The sequence below is a fragment of the Egretta garzetta genome, unplaced genomic scaffold, assembly GCF_000687185.1.
Source record: "Egretta garzetta isolate BGI_Z169 unplaced genomic scaffold, ASM68718v1 scaffold7, whole genome shotgun sequence".
Classification (NCBI taxonomy): domain Eukaryota; kingdom Metazoa; phylum Chordata; class Aves; order Pelecaniformes; family Ardeidae; genus Egretta; species Egretta garzetta.
This window is the reverse complement of record NW_009260350.1, coordinates 4,852,853-4,867,855: the sequence shown is the minus strand read 5'-3', so window position 1 is coordinate 4,867,855 and position 15,003 is coordinate 4,852,853. Positions and strand designations below refer to the sequence as shown.

General features: G+C 57.7%; 2 protein-coding genes across 3 annotated transcripts in view; one reads left to right on the top strand and one right to left on the bottom strand.

Annotated features, from left to right (window-relative positions):
- The window catches only part of LOC118452715 (NACHT, LRR and PYD domains-containing protein 1-like), a 21,267-nt gene extending 17,135 nt beyond the window's left edge, over positions 1–4,132 (bottom strand). Inside the window, exon 1 of the mRNA XM_035898342.1 lies at positions 4,121–4,132. The gene's annotated coding sequence lies outside the window, so the exon portion shown is untranslated. The remainder of the gene's footprint in view (positions 1–4,120) is intronic.
- Positions 4,133–4,304: 172 nt separating this feature from the next.
- AIFM3 (apoptosis inducing factor mitochondria associated 3) overlaps positions 4,305–15,003 on the top strand; it is a 37,673-nt gene continuing 26,974 nt past the window's right edge. Inside the window, exons 1-2 of one of the 2 annotated variants that reach the window (XM_009642864.2) lie at positions 4,305–4,335; positions 11,346–11,559. In XM_009642864.2, the coding sequence (XP_009641159.1) occupies positions 4,305–4,335; positions 11,346–11,559 (245 nt within the window). Of the gene's footprint in view, positions 4,336–11,324; positions 11,560–15,003 lie in introns of both variants that reach the window. The other variant, XM_009642863.2, reaches the window with a different exon arrangement.

Sequence of the window (15,003 nt, the reverse complement as noted above, 5' to 3'; positions counted from 1 at the left end):
ACAGCATGGGGCCAGGGATGGGGACTTGTGCTGGGCAAGTGGGAAGGGGATGAGGAGCAGCCCTCTCTCCCCCCTTCTCCCTCCGGTGGCACCCAGGGCTGACTGGGCCAGGGCCAGCAGGCAAGAGGCAACCTGGGTCAGGACAACGTCCCTAAAAAGGTGAGGAGGCAGCCAGAAGCTCAGTGAGGGGATCTGGAGGAGCCAGGAGGGGCCACAGGGGCAGCTCATGTCCACGTGCACCAGGGACCCCTTCCACAGCAGGCCAGCTGTGGCTGGACCCCCTGAACAGTGTCACGAGCGTGTCTGTGCTCAGTGCTCTGCATGGAGAGGGCTCCAGCTGACCTCCCCAAACTGGTGTGTCTGGGAGATGCCCGTGTCGCTGGGCACGGCTCAGCGCTCAGGCATGTCCCGGATTTCTAGGCAGGCAATACAGAATTGTTCACAGCAGGAAAACAGATGCTGACCATGAACTGTTGCAGCTGGGTGTGACGGACCTTGGTGGCCAGGTGATAAAATGACACCGTTTCAATAACCACAAGCTGATGCTCAGGGGAAGGATACCAATGACACCTGCAAGGGGCTATATACTCATATACTAACCCCATTACCTCTTAAAATGATTTTGGAGTCACAGCAGAGCCTTCAGTTAAGCCTGGGAGCCTGGGGCTTGGCAGTGAGCAGAGAGGTAAATACAGCGCCCGTGACAGCACTGCGCCGTCTCGCAAAACCGGTGCGGGCTCCGGATCCTGCTCGGGGCACAGGGTACCTGAGCACGGCAGGAGCCGTGGCTGAGGCGTCGCCGTGCCTCTGCCTTGCTTGGGGCATGAAGGTGCTGTTGGCCGCTGTCGGGGTGGTGGTCATCGGGGCTGAGCTGCATCGTCCTTCTGGTTTGGTGTCCCTCGCCTGCTATCGCAGTTTCTGCAGCAGAGGTGCCCCGGGGTCAGCAGTGCTGGGTTGTTCCCTACATTTCTCCTGCTGAGAGGCCGACATGCGCTGCGTTGCCCACGTCCCTGCTGTCTGGGAGCAGGGTGGGCTCCCTGGCGGTGTGCTCCGGGCCGCGCTCCCTGCGGGCGATGCTGGAGTCCTCTTCCGCAGGCAGCAGGGCCAGTTCCCTGTTCACGCTGGAGCTCTGAGAGATGGGGTGGTTGGTTTGTTCCTCAGCACCACAACAGTCGCCCCATATTTTGGTAGCCCACTCCTTGTTGCCCCCTTCAAGCAGCCACTGAACATGCCCGGTAGAGCTGTGAAGCAGAGGGCCTTGTGTTCGGGGGCAGACTGTGACCCATGTACTGCGGCAAGGCCATCAGCTGCCGGACCTTGTGTGGTTGGTGTGTTACCCTTCCAGAGCTAGCAAGGTTTTACGGATCACCCTGGGGTCACTTACATCATGTCGTATATAAACTTATTTCCTAGCCCAAATGGAGAGGAGATTTTGGCGATGCCTCCTGCAGGATCCAGCTCCAGATCAGTCGGTGCGTCTGGATGCCTCTGGAGGTGACAGGATCCCGTTGTGTCCCACGAGTCGCTCTGGCAGGGCAGGCTGGGTCTTGGGTCGCTTTCTGAAACATCTCCGCTTGCTGGGGCTGAGGCTGCAGGCCACATGGCTTCTCCTGAAATCCTTTGGCTGAAATCCTACCAAGAACCATTTTGCTTTTGCCTGGTTAACTCCGGGAGTGGAGGAGGGATGCCCAGGAACATGCAGCGTTCTCTGCTCTGAGCTGTTCCAGGAGGTTGTGGGTGGCTGGGTCAGCCCAGGGGCACCATCAGCAGCCAAGACAGGAGATGTGAAGGGGGCCTGAGGGGATGGCTTCAGATTGCCGCTTTTAAGGTCCAAACAAAGCAAAGGCATCTCAGACAAATGGCTGATACTCAGGGACAGGAGCTCTGCCACCCCCCAGAGCCCCTGATAAAACCAGCCAGACCAGCTGGAAACCAGTCCCCAGCCATGGGATTGCGCATCAGCATCTTGGGGGGTTTGGAGGAGATGGAAGCGTCCTCTGGCGAGGCAGGTTTGGGAACCACCCTTCTGCCACCTCCCCCTCCCCCCCTGCCCGGGCGGTTGGGGGGTCCCTGCTGTGCTCCCCCACGTGCGGGGCATCCCGAGGGCTTGCTCCCACGCTGCGCAGCCCCGTCCTGACGGCGCAGCCTCCGTCTGCTGCTGCAGGAGACCCCCGGCAAGCAGCTGTGGTGGGTCGGCAGGGGCTCCGGGCTGCTGGGCCGTGGGAATCGGCTGCCGCAGGCCTGGCGTGGGCTGGGTGCCCCCAGAAGCCCAGCCTCTGCGTAGGTGACAGGATCTCTGTTTGGGCTGGCCCTTTGCTCTCCCATGCGTGGCTCTCATCGTCTCGCTGGCGCATGCAGCAGCATCTCATTTTGGTGCCAGCTTGCTTAGGCACAGTTTTCCTTTCCCTTCTTGCTTGATGCTGAGGATGTCCTGGATGTGCCCCCCAGCTCATCCCCCATCACCTGCTCCTCTGCTGCACCCACCTCCCGCCCCCATTTTTGCCAAGCTTTGCCTGGTATTTTATGACATGTTTCACACTAAATTATTGTCCTGTGTCACTGATACATCGATGGCTTGAGCCTCTGTTTCCCTGATACAAAGCCATTTCCCCGTTCTTCCTGCCCGTTTTGGCAAAGGGCCCTATAGCAGTTACCCCATGGGACTTCTCCACTGCGTTTTTCCCCGACGCTCCCAAATCTTCCCCTGCACCTTCTGGCCTGGCACGTTTTTGCATTTGCTCTTGCAGCAATAGCGGTGTGCTGCTTTCCTCGGATGCTCTCGCTCCAAGAGCTCCTGGCTCTTCCCTGCCCCAGTTAATGTTCCCCCTTTGCAAATGAGCTTGTTCAGTGGCTCCACGCGCATCCCAGCGCTCTTCGTAGCCTGCCGGCAGCTTGTGTGGGTTTTGTCCTGTTAATAGTCTGTCCCAAACTGGTACCCCACTAACTGTACCCCTGTTGCACCACGTGCCAAGGTGCCCACCTCTTGTTCCTCCGGAGCCAGGGTTACTTATTCCGTGTCCTTCAGGCTCTGAGGTGCCCCTGCCGCGCAGCAGGGACGCGGTGGAGGTGACGCCGTGCGCAGCGGAAGGGGAGGGTGACGGTGTGCGGGAAGGAGCGTGGGTGTTTTGGGAGGATGTAGCGGGAAGCGGAGGGATGTGTCTGCGTATCTTGAGTTGGTGCTTAAGTAAAGGGGAGAAATTGCAGTGCTCAGCATCCGTCCCCTGGCGCTTCTGTGTTTGCTTCTCAGTGGTCGGATCCTGAGGCGCTCTCTATGCTGCAGAAAAGCCTGGATTTGCCTCTGCTAAAACGTCCCTTGGCAACAGTTTTAACCCCCTGCCCAGCTCAGAAAGCTTTGTGAAAAATAGATGGCAAGCCCACCGTAAATCAGTCCAAGTACAGGCGTGAATGGGTAAAAGTAATGAAATGTTCTATTTTATTGCCAGTTGTGCTGTATGGATCTTTGCTGTCCTCAGTCAAGGAATATAACGGGAAAAGTTTATCCCAGTTCTCAGTCTGTGCCAAATGGGAAAGCACTGTCAGTCACAGCTAATGAGAACCCACAGCTTGCAGGGGCCTGTTCCCCTCTCCCACTTAAACATAAAACCAAAGCCTCTTTTCAGAGTATGAAAAATTGGGGTCTGGTGCAGAACGGCCCGATACTGCAAACCCCTTCTCAAATAAATACAATTCCCAAGCGAATGGGGTTGCTGCCGGAATGAGCATTGCAGGGAAGGGGGAACTCACAGGACTGGCCAATGAAGCAGATTTCTTTTTCCCATCACTTAAGGATAAAACTAAAAAACCTGACTGAAATGTATTTATGGGTTAATCTTTATATTTGGGCTGTGACCGATGTGCTCAGAGGTTTAATTCCCAAAGGCCGGGCTTTGGCAAGTTACTAAAGGCTGAACGTAACCGAGACCAGGGGGGGTGTAATTTTAAACTTGGAAAGGTTGAATTTGCAAACTTCATAACTGGATCTACTGGTGGGTCCCAGCATGGTGACCCCGGTGTCGTGTCTTCTGCTGGTCCTGCGGGTGACCTATGGGGGTGCATGGGGCTCAGTGCCGCTTGGCCCCCGTGCTGCAGGCACCTGCTGGGCTCCTGCCCGCCTGCGCTGGGCTCCTGCCGCCCGCTGTCCCTGCACCACCACTTCTCACGAAGCTTTTCTACCCGACACAGGTTGTGAACAACGCCTGGAGCCTGGGACGGCACCAGCAGCTGGTTTAGCATGCGAAGATGTGCCTGTGCCCTGGCTGACCTGCCCACTGTCCTGGTCCCCGCTGCCTGGCCCAGTTGGCGCCATGGGAGGATGCTTCTCCAAGCCCAAACCAGGTGACTGCCCTTCTGCACCGTGCTCCCGTCCCGCTGTCCCCATGGGGAGAAGTAGGTCAGCGGCAGTGGCTGCTGGCCGGGGGAATGTTAATTCTCGGCTCCCGCAGGGAGGATTACCGGCCTGTTAATCCCCCCAAATTCCTTAGCACTCTCACTACCCAGCAGGGAGCTGTGCGGGGGCTGCGCGGTGCCAGGGGGCGGTGGGTGAGCAGGAGGAGAGCTCAGCCCGCACTCCACGACCCCATCCAAACACCCATGGCCAGTTCTTCCCTGTCCCACCTCCCATCTCCTTGCCCCGCACGCTGCCGCTCCAGCTGGGCTGGGGGGGGCTCCCCGCTCCTTGTGGTTGCGTGGCGGCGGGCGTCCATAGGAGAGGAGGGGGCTGCGGTGCCGGCTGCGTGGGCACATGGGCTGGTCGAGGGAAGCTTGGTGTGGAGGTGTCAATGTTAAGCCTTGTCCTGAGCTCCTGCCAGCGGCGTGGGCATGAGCAGGCACCGCGTGCCCGCCCGGGCTCATCGCACCCAGCAGCACCCGTGTCGCCCCAGCACTTGTCCCCAGGGACTGATGCTGGTGCCTGCGGGGCTGGGGCAGTCGGCATCGCTGAAGCTGCCTTTGAGGAGGGCTCTGGTCCGGCAGCTTGTTTTGGCCACCAGGGAGGGAGCTGGAGGACGACCCTGTCCTTGTTACCCTCTCGTGCCCAAGGGCAAAGGGGATCAGTCGGTCGCACTGGTCTATCAGATCAGCCACACGTAACCTTTGTGGGTGGAAAAATGTCTGCTGGGGACCTTTTATTGGCAATTTGTCTTCATTGCCTCAGGCAGTGGGGATTTTGGGTTGAGGGACTCGATGGGTCAGAGGGGCAACACAAGTCGTGCCTGCGATCCACTGAGCACCCACCAAGCGAGGTCCTGTGGGCAAAACCAAGGCGGTTTTCTGCCCTTGGCCTGTACCGTGGTCGTCCTACGGGACGTTGCAGCACCAGGGTAGTGGGGCACTGGACTCTGCAAACTCTACGTTTTCCTCCATGAAAACCCACGCTGGTTCTATCCTTCCTTGAAAGGTTTAAGGAGTGAAAACGCATCCAGGAATAAACGCCATTGTTGGCTGAACTTGTGACAGACTCTGCTGGCAGTCCCACTTTATTGTGGACACCATCAGCACAACCGTGTTTAATCTTGGACTGGTGCAGGAGCCGAAGCGCTCCGCAGGCGATCTCCTGAGCTGCCGTTGTTCACGTAGAGCCATGTCTGCATAGCAGGGCCAAGTGGCTGAGAACACCACCCAGTAACGCAACGCGCCCTCCGCAACACTGGGTTTCGTTAGCAGCCTTCGGAGGAGCCCTTCCCCACCCCTGGTTAGCACACCACTGGCTGCTGCACTTCATCTCCCTGCTTAGAAAACCCACAAAGGCAGGGAGGCAAACGGGTGCGACTGCAGACACCGATCGTTCTGGCACAGAGGTTTCACCACCTTCCTGTGGTCTCTGTTGTTCCCATTTCTTGCGGGAGCTGTGCGCCATCAGAGCTAAGCAGTGGATCCGCCCTCCTTCTAAATATCAGCCCCCTGTCGCAATGAGAAGCAAGTTGTGCAGGGACAGAGCAGAGCTGTTTTCTCCATCAGTGGTGTTTCAGCATGAATGGAGTAATTCAGATGCAGCATGAAGTCAACAGAATTTATTTAGGCACTTTTGGAAGGTGTGCACAAGGTCCTCACCTGCCCTGTCTTCTTGGGCCCTCGGGAGACCCTCGGTCCCCCGGAGCACCCTCAGCACTCCTCAAGATGACCTTGATGTTGCAGGCGCATTGCTGTGTGCCGGGGAGACCTTTGGTGAGCAGATCGTGGGTACAGGAGCTTCGGGGAGCGGAGGCCTGCGACAGTCGATAACGGCGCTGGCTCTACCGGAGGCCAGCCGGGAAATCTGGCTGCTGCTGCTGCAGTGCCCAACCCCATCCTGATATTGAAGTGTTTAATTAGGAGCTTATACTGAAGGAGCAAAGTAAGCTTCTGTTATCTCTTGTGCTGCAGCCCCGTGACACCAGATCCTCTGCTGAAGGCCCGGTTCTCAATCTCTGCATCATTTTTTTTCTCTGGTTTTGTCTCTGGGTGCGTGATGCCTATGCGACGAGCTGCCAGCTGGCAGCCTGCGTGGGATCCCAGCACCCGCTGCAGGCGAGGCAGCCAGGCCAGGATGACGGGTGAAGGGAACCATCCTGCGCCAGCGACCGCCCGGTGTGAGCTGCAGCAGCACCGTCTCTGCGCCAGGGCGGCTTGCAAACCCTAGAAAGTCGTGGTTGTTTCTCTTTGCACTCTCTGCTGGGCTGAGGGGCTGGTGGCGGGGCAGGGCAGCAGCTCTGGCACGGCGCGGGCGCCTGCGGGGCCAGCTTTGCCCCCGCGCAGAGGAGGCATTTGGCTCTGAGCAGGGAACCAGCCCCTCCAGGGGATGCAGGAGGGGCTGCCGTGGGCTGTGTGTCCTTTGGAGCTTGGCTCCGAGGGTGCCCCCAGGCTTGGCTGGCGAGCCCTACCTCCTGGTTTTTGGGAGCCTGGCGTTTGCTGAGCAGGGTGCCTGGAGAGGGAGTGTAGAGCCGGGCACGTTTGACCTGATGGTTTTGTCATTGGCTCTGTCATTTTTAATAGAAGTGGTTTGGGGTCTCTTTGAGAGCACCCAAAGCAGTTGTCGTCGAGGTTTGCAGTTCAGAGGCAGCGCAGGCGAGCCTGGGCAGAGCCAGACCCCAGACGTGTCCCGTGGCAGTGGATTTACTCGGTGCTGGCTGTGGAAAAATAAACACTGCTGGGGTAACCCAGGCTTTTGGGCCGTGCCCGCCGTGCCCTGCTGGTCCCTCCATCATCGCTACCCTCGATGCTTTTCTGGTGTCCGCTGCTCTCAGAGGACAAGTACAAGGCAGTACAAGGCTGTTCCCTGCCCTCAGAGCTCCTCTGCCCTGGGTGCTGTGCCTGGGGAAGGCGGACACGGGGCTCGCCCCTCCGCCCGCCCAGCTCCTCCATCCCCATCCCTCGTGGCCAAGGCATCTCCCTACAACTGCCTGAGAGGAGGGGGGAGGGAACAATTCCTTCCCCTTGGGGCTGTCAGGTACTGGAAGGGGCTGCCCAGGGAAGGGGTCGAGTCCCCACCCCGGGGGGTATTTAACAGCCGGGCAGGCGAGGTGCTGAGGGCCAGGGTTTAGTGGTGGGATGGCAGGGGTAGGGGAGCGGTTGGGCTTGGGGATCTGAAAGGGCTTTTCCAACCCAAACAATTCTGCAGATCTATGATTTGATCTCACCCAGCCTCCCCCAGATTCCAGCCGGCTCTTGGCTCCTGCCAGGCCTCTCTTCCCCTGCACCGCCCTGTTAACTCAGTATCGTCCTTATTTCTTCCATTTTACGTGTGACACTTAAACGGCCTCACACCCGTGGTTTAAATGTGGCCTCTAGAGGGGCACTGAGCCATACTGGGAATCTAATCCTGTGCTAAAGAAATCTTGGGTCATTTCATCGCCCTCATTTTTTAAAACAATGACCGTGGCCCTGGGCTGCAGCCCAGCCCCCATCCACCCGCCAGCGCCCGGCCCGAGGGTCGACTCCAGCATCCCTCGGGTACCTGCCTAAAAGCAGGCAGAGGCTTTGACTTGTCCCACAAGGCTGTGAATGGGGATGGAGAAGGAATGAATTTGTGGGCGACATAACGGGGTATTAATGACCGATGGCCCGGTGTGAATGACATGGGGTAAAGCATGAGCAAAACAACCCAAAACTGAGCCAAGCGTAATGAACGGGGTTGGGGCGCAGTTCCTGGGGGGGGTCCTGGATGTGCTCCGACCTTAGGGCTGAAAACATACAAGGAAAAAAAAAAATTGGGTCAAAATGTATCGTCTTGACAAGAGTCTGCATTTTAGCGATTCTGTGATTTTTTTGGGGAGCTGACTCAGGATTTTTGAGCACTAAGAGCTGGCAGCGCTGAGGTGGGTGCGGGTGTGTGGTATGAGCTAACGCTCAACTGCTTCATCTGCGTCTTTGTATCTTCTCCTAAAACGCTTCCAGGCCTGGCCTCCTGGTCCTTCATATATATATGTGTGTGTGTGTGTGTGTATAGATAAAAAATACATATATGTATTAAAAATGTCCATGAACACACAAAATCACATGCGTATATGTGTGTATAACTGACGCCGGTGGCACAGGGCAAGCAGGCATATCCATGTCTCTATATATCTATATCTGTATCTATAGATCTATATCTATACTTAAATCTGTATCATCTCTATCATCTCTATCTCTATCATCTCTATCTCTAGATGCACATGTATACACGCCGGGAGCGCAGCCGTTGCTCTGCCCACGGCCATCGCCCTCGTCCCACTGGCCGCAGCCAGGGCAGTGCCGCTGCATGACAGCGGTGGCCTTGGCCAGTCCCCGAGGAGTCGGCCACTGTACGGATTTGTAGGCATGTGCCTGAAACTTGCCCAGCAGTTTGCTTTGAGGTCAGGAACCTTTCCTAGCAGTTGCAGAAAATGACTGGTGAAGGGAAGGAGCACGCCAGACCCAGCCGCGCCAGACCCAGCCGTGCCGTGCTGGTCGGATTTCACATTTAAACTTGGGCTTATAAATATTTCATTTAAATGTCATTTTTCCCTGATGGCAATTGAAGCAGTTTGCTGGATCAGCTCAGGTGCCGCTGAGCCCCAGATTCCTGGAGGGATCATCCCTCGGGAATGCAGGGGGGACACCCCACGTGGGGCTGGGGGTGGGGGGAGGAGGAGGAGAGGGGATAAAGGTTGAGGGAGAGGTGAGTGGGAGTTGCCCCCCATGTAGGCAAGTGGCAAAGTGTGAGGCCCAAAATAGGAGGGGGGAAGACTTTATACCCCTTTTTCCTTTCCTCTGGAGATTTGCCCAGCAGTGTTGGTGCGTGCTGAGCGGGGGCGGCTGAGAACGCCATTGCGTACCAGCACCAGAGACCCACTGCCTTTTGCGTGTGTTTTTCTGACCAAGAAAGAAGTGAGGAGCTCAGAGCTAAGCTTTGTCCTTCATCCCCCAGGATCGCACGCCCCGGGATCAGCGGGCGCTCCGGGTGCTCGCCTGACACAAATGGAGTTTGGAAAACAAAGCTCTGGGGCATCGGGCCAAGCGGGAGATGGGGGTGGTTCCCTGCAGGGTGAAGTCACTGGTGTCAGTGTCACCGTTAGAGCTCGGAGCTGCCGGCTTCGCCATTGCCAGCCCAGTCTCATCCTGTGCCGCAGGCAGCAGCACGCTGCCCGGCTCCGGGCTCCGGCCGCAAGGATGCGCAGCCGCGCTCGCTCCAGATGAATGTCCGATTGCCTGCGTAATCGAATGAAATGATCCTCCTGTTTCTTTGGCCAAAGCATTTCACAGGGACTGACATAAGTATATGTTCATTCCATTTCCTAACTCTGTCCTGGAAAATCCATGTCTGCTTTCCCAAGCGCTGCAGGAAAACCATGCGCGTGGCTAGCAGCCTCTTTGCTGGGTACCTGCAAGGGAGCTGGGCGCTTCGGCAGAGCTCATAGCCCCCTTCATTTATTTCTATCGCATGGCACTGGGCCCGTGGGTTTGCAGTAACCCCTGCAGCTGGCAGCCACAGTAACGCAACCCAAGTTCACATCTTCTGGTGGTTCAGCGTGGATACACACAAATTTGCTTTACTGGAGCCAGTGAATCCCGCCCCCGGTGCATGCGAGGATTTGGCACTTTGGCAAAAAGCCGCCCTGTCCCCTGCCCTGCTGAGCTGGCCCGGAAAGCAGAGACTCGCAGGACTCTTGAAACAGCCACCCGCCTCCAGCGCCTGGACGGCCAGGGCCGCGGCCACAGGCTTTTCTCCCTTCCCAAATGAACACCCTCCCCCCGACCCTTCCTTCCATCATCCTCACAGTGGACTCGCAACGGACGGCGTGGGGCGGCAGCCACAGCTGGGAGGACCCCGCGCCCTGCTCTGGCTGTGGGGCTCGTCCCGCTCTTCGGGGGCTCGTTGTTCCCCTCTCTTGGCCTTTCCTTAAATTGTTTAGGTTGTGAGATTTGATTTTTTATCTTCTGCACAGCTTTTCCTGCTCGTGACATTTATGAGGCGGGGAAAGCTCAGCAAACTCCCATTTCCCCAAGACCCTTCTTCAGCCTCTGGCACTTACCTCCTGGCTCGCCGCGGAACTCCCCTAGGGTTTGTTATAAATATTAATGGCTTTAGGTTTATGAAGTCCCCAGGAGCTCAAGGGATGTTTTTCATGTTAGGATGTGAGAGCTCATCGCCATTCTCTGACGCCTCCGTGCCCAGCTTGCTGCCCCGGGCGCGTGGGTGCGTGCGGGGCAAACATCCGCAGGTCCCCACGTACCCCAGGGGAACCGGGGGGACGGGGGAGCCATGCACGCACCGTGCTGGCACGAGTAGCTCCCGTGTGTCCCTGGGTCCCCGGGCCGGGGGCGCCTTTATTGCCGAGCCCGCTCAGTGGCGTACGCCTCAGCAAAGCGGCCGGTCCTTGCCCCCTCACTTAACGCTGAAGATTCACCCTGCGCTGCCAGCCTCCTGCAGCAAGAGCTGTGGGTGTTTCTAGCGCCTTGCTAATCGGTCTCCATCTAATGCAGCCCTTTAGCCGCCATGCAGTCTTGGCTTTCCCCTCCAGTTAATGTTACCTGCAAACAGTTAAAGGGTTTTTTGAAGCCTCTCCGAGCCCCAGGGGCCTTGGCAAGCCTCACGTTCAGCTGCCCAGAGCTGTTTTCCACTAAACAGGATGGGAGCTGTGGCTGGGGGTTGTTTTGCACCAGTGACTGATGCCTGCTTGCGAGAATGCGACTTCATGCACGCAAAGGTGCCCGACAGAGAAAGATCAGTGGAGGAATGGGCTTGGGTAATCGAGCCCGAGTCTGATATTAATGCTTTATTTTCCCAAGCAAGCCAAGAAAAAGTGTGGGTTCTGCTGTCTGTCAGCCCCTTTGGCACCCAGGGGGGAGAGGCAGGATGGCAGCAAAACCTCCGGCCTCGTAGTGAGGATTTCTGTTTGCTCCTGCAGTGGAAGTGAAAATCGAAGTTGTGATACCTGAGAAAGAGAGGAGCAAGGAGGAGATGTCACCCAACGGGAAAGCCAGCCCCCTCATCTATAAAGTCAACGGGACGGCACGGCATTACCACCTCGAGGAGCATCCCATTGCCAGCAATCCCTACCACATCCCGAAGGACGTGGTGGAAGCGTCCGTGTGCCACGTGAAGGACCTGGAGAATGGACAGTAAGTGCCTAAAGGTTCTGCAGGCAGAACTTGGGAGCCCTTATAACCCAAACTGATGCCCCTGTCTGGTTGTTTAGAGTTTCTGGAGATGATAATTTAATTTAGCAATTTTTTTTTTTTAATCTTAAGAAAATGGCATCACAGACGAGCGACAACTGGTTTTTTACCAAAGGCCTGCTGTGCCCCGCACAGTCCGTCTCAGAAAGACGTGATGTGATGTAGCAGGGTTTCTCCACGGGCTCTGCGCAGCTTGCATTAGAGAGCCCGGGCAGTTATTCATGCGTTTATCACCTCGGTGGTTTTGCAGCGCAGCACGGGTGGAGCTGATGGGGTGGATGGCGCGTGGCACCGCTCCAGCTCTGGCGTGCTCTTCCAGCCCAGCTCACCCCTTCCAGGCTGCCGATTCACCACCAGTGCGGTGTTGCGCGACTTTTGCGAGCGGCAGCACGCCGCAGCTGCGTACAGTTCCACTGCCCCGATGTAAGAGGTTTCTGACGTCCCAAGGCGCCGGTCCCGGTCGCCGTGCCTCGCAGGCCGGTGTCCCTTGGCAGGGGTAGGTGTGCCTCTTCTGCAGCACCTTCCTTAGTCTGACAGCTCAGCGGGCTCCGTCCTTGTGCGAAAGAAAACGTAGCTCGAAAGAGCTTTAATTCCCGTGAGGGAGGGATGCCGGGTGTGCGGGACACAGCCGGAGCCCGGCAGCTTTTTGCTTTACATTGAGCTATTGCTCATGATAGTACTCTGGAATAATCCGGGTGCTAAGGGCTACTTTGTGCTAAGCTCAAGGGGCTTCATGGGCTGTAAATTCTTCTCATCAGGTGAGTTCATCCAGGAAAAACTGTTTTTTCATTGTGATGGGAATTTACATGTTAGACCGTTCTACGAAGGGATGCCCCAGGCTCTGTCGATTTAAACCTCACATGCCGAGGTGTGGCAGACCCAGCGAGCTTGGAGAAGTGCTGGAGGGCCACTGGGGCCCGGAGGCAAACGGCCTCCTCCGGCGAGGTGCAGGAGCGAGGGGTCGGTAGAGACACGGTGGCCTGGAAGGCAAGCAGAGTGGCTGCCGGGCTGCTTCTGGGAGGTGACGGGCAACCTCCTGCGCTGGCGAGCGGCCACAGCATGGCTGGGGATGAGGGGACCTGGGGCAGCGCACAGGCAGTGACCAGGATTGCCTTGGAGCTGGAGCGAAGCCAAATGGGGAGACTATCCTGGGAGATACTGGTTGCCCAGGGGGAGTCCTGTTCCAGCGTCAGGACATGGCCTCATGCCCAAACACCAAGCACTGGCGGAGGCAGCTCCTGCTGCCTTTGTGTCTGGGCTGCTGCTGGGACAGCGCGCTCTGCTCTGGTGCCCCAGTGCAAGAAGGATGCTGGAAAATTAGGGCTGAAGTAGATGCCCAGACTGGCAAGCCTGCAGCTCTGCCAGTCACGGGGAAGGGGAGGAGGGAGCTGGCTGCAGACCACGGGGACGTACCTGGCTGCAGACCATGGGGACATACCTGGCTGCAGACCACGGGGACATACCTGGCTGCAGACCATGGGAACGTACCTGGCTGCAGACCATGGGGACATACCTGGCTGCAGAACATGGGGACGTACCTGGCTGCAGACCATGGGGACGTACCTGGCTGCAGACCACGGGGACATACCTGGCTGCAGGGAGCTGCACAGCGGAAGCCAGGGCTGGAAACCAGCATCGGGCTGGAAACCAAGCTCAACCACGTCTGTGTTCAGTTCCAAAACGTGCCACCCAGTACAGCAGCAGACTCGCCATTGCTGGGTGTTTTGAGTTGAGAATAGCTTTTTGCCTGGCAGGCTGAGTCTGGCTCCAAAGAGCGGTGCTGCGAGGGGGTCCTATGTCTCCTGTACGCGATGGGCCTGCCCAAAGGGGGCTCTTCTTGCTCTGATACCCAGAGGGATTTTCCAGGATGCTTGTCCCAAGGGGGTGCATGGGCACGGTGGCAGTGCAGGGCACTGGCCAAGGGTTTGGGCACCTCTGCCTTGCACTAGCAGAGTCTGAGAGCACCAGTTGCTCTTTCTCACCCACGCTTTCTGTCTTTCTGGTGCCATGGCGGTCTCAGCAGAACCAGTAAAGGATCCCAGAGAATAAACTCAGGTGCTGGTGATTTGCTGGCTGGGGGGGTTGATGAGCTGCAGGCAGAAAATGGCCCCCAGTGCTCCCTCAGCTCCTGGGCAAAGGTCCTGTGTGGGCCAGAGCTGAGCTTTAGCTGGTGCTTCCGCGTGCGGCGACAGGACAAATTCCCAACTGTGTAAATAGCTCAGCCGGAGCAGTGCGGCATAAATCATCCTTGCAGGTGGCCGTGTGCTGCCTTGAAGACACCAGGTCTTGTTTTTGACTCTCTCAGGTCACGCAGTTCCTTGGGTAAGCTGTAAACCCTTGCACTTATCTTATCTTCCCCCAGAGTTATGGCTGTCATTGAACCGAAGGTTTTATCTGAAGTACTGCATGGCTGAGGAATGCGGTAGGACTGCTCTGCTCTCCTGGTGCTGAGGAAGGACCTCCAAGCGACAAGTGTCCTACGGCAGGGAGCAGAGCCACAGGGCTCGGCAGCGGGGCTGCCCGTTTCCCGGGACAAAACGGCTCCCAAGAGTGGGCACGGGGAGCTCGGCTGCCGTTTTCACCCTTGGTGACGAGGAAATGGAGCGCTTGGCATTAGCCTGGCAGGGACAGTTGGCACAGGTGGAGCAGGCACCTGCACAGAGCTTTGTCCAAGGTGGCTTGAAGGTGTTAGAGGGGTGCTGGGGGACTGAGCTCCGACCTCGTCTCCACGGCTGTGATAGCAGGAGTAGAGCTCTGTAGCCTGGGTGCGGGTGATGGGATGGAGTTGGGCTGTTACCCCAAGAGGAATGAGCATGCAAAGGGAGTCCCGTTCTCCTGAGACCCTGGGGTCTCTCGTGCGTGGCCAGCATTCAGGCATCATGCATGGCCAGCAGCTCTCCTGAGCACATGGGGGTTGCTGTGTGCACAGGGGGTATTCGGTGCACCGAATGCCATGTGCCAGGCTTGCAGTGCTGGCCCACTCCGTGCAGTGGGAACACCCAGGCTTTCCAAGCTGTGTGGGGCCAGGCTTCCAGCTGGGAGAGGAGAAGTTTCGAGGGAACAGCAGCTCTGTGCCCAGCTCCCTGAAAAATGAGGGTTCACGCTGCATCTTTCTGCTTTCCCCTGTGGTGAGCTGGAAGGCTCTGCTGTAGGGAAGCAGCTGCTGATAATTGCATTGGGAAGAGGTTCAGCGCCTCTCGCGGGGCCATGGATTCCACAGGGCTGTTGGGTGGAAAGGGAGCACCTGAGTGGTGAGAAAAGGAGTTGAGGGCGTGTTGGGATGAAGATCTGGCAGAGACGCAGTGAGGGGCAGAGAGTGAGCATCGGCTTGGCGTGGGGCAGTGTTGGTCTCACCGGTGCTTGGGCAGCCTGCGCTGCCCCATGGCT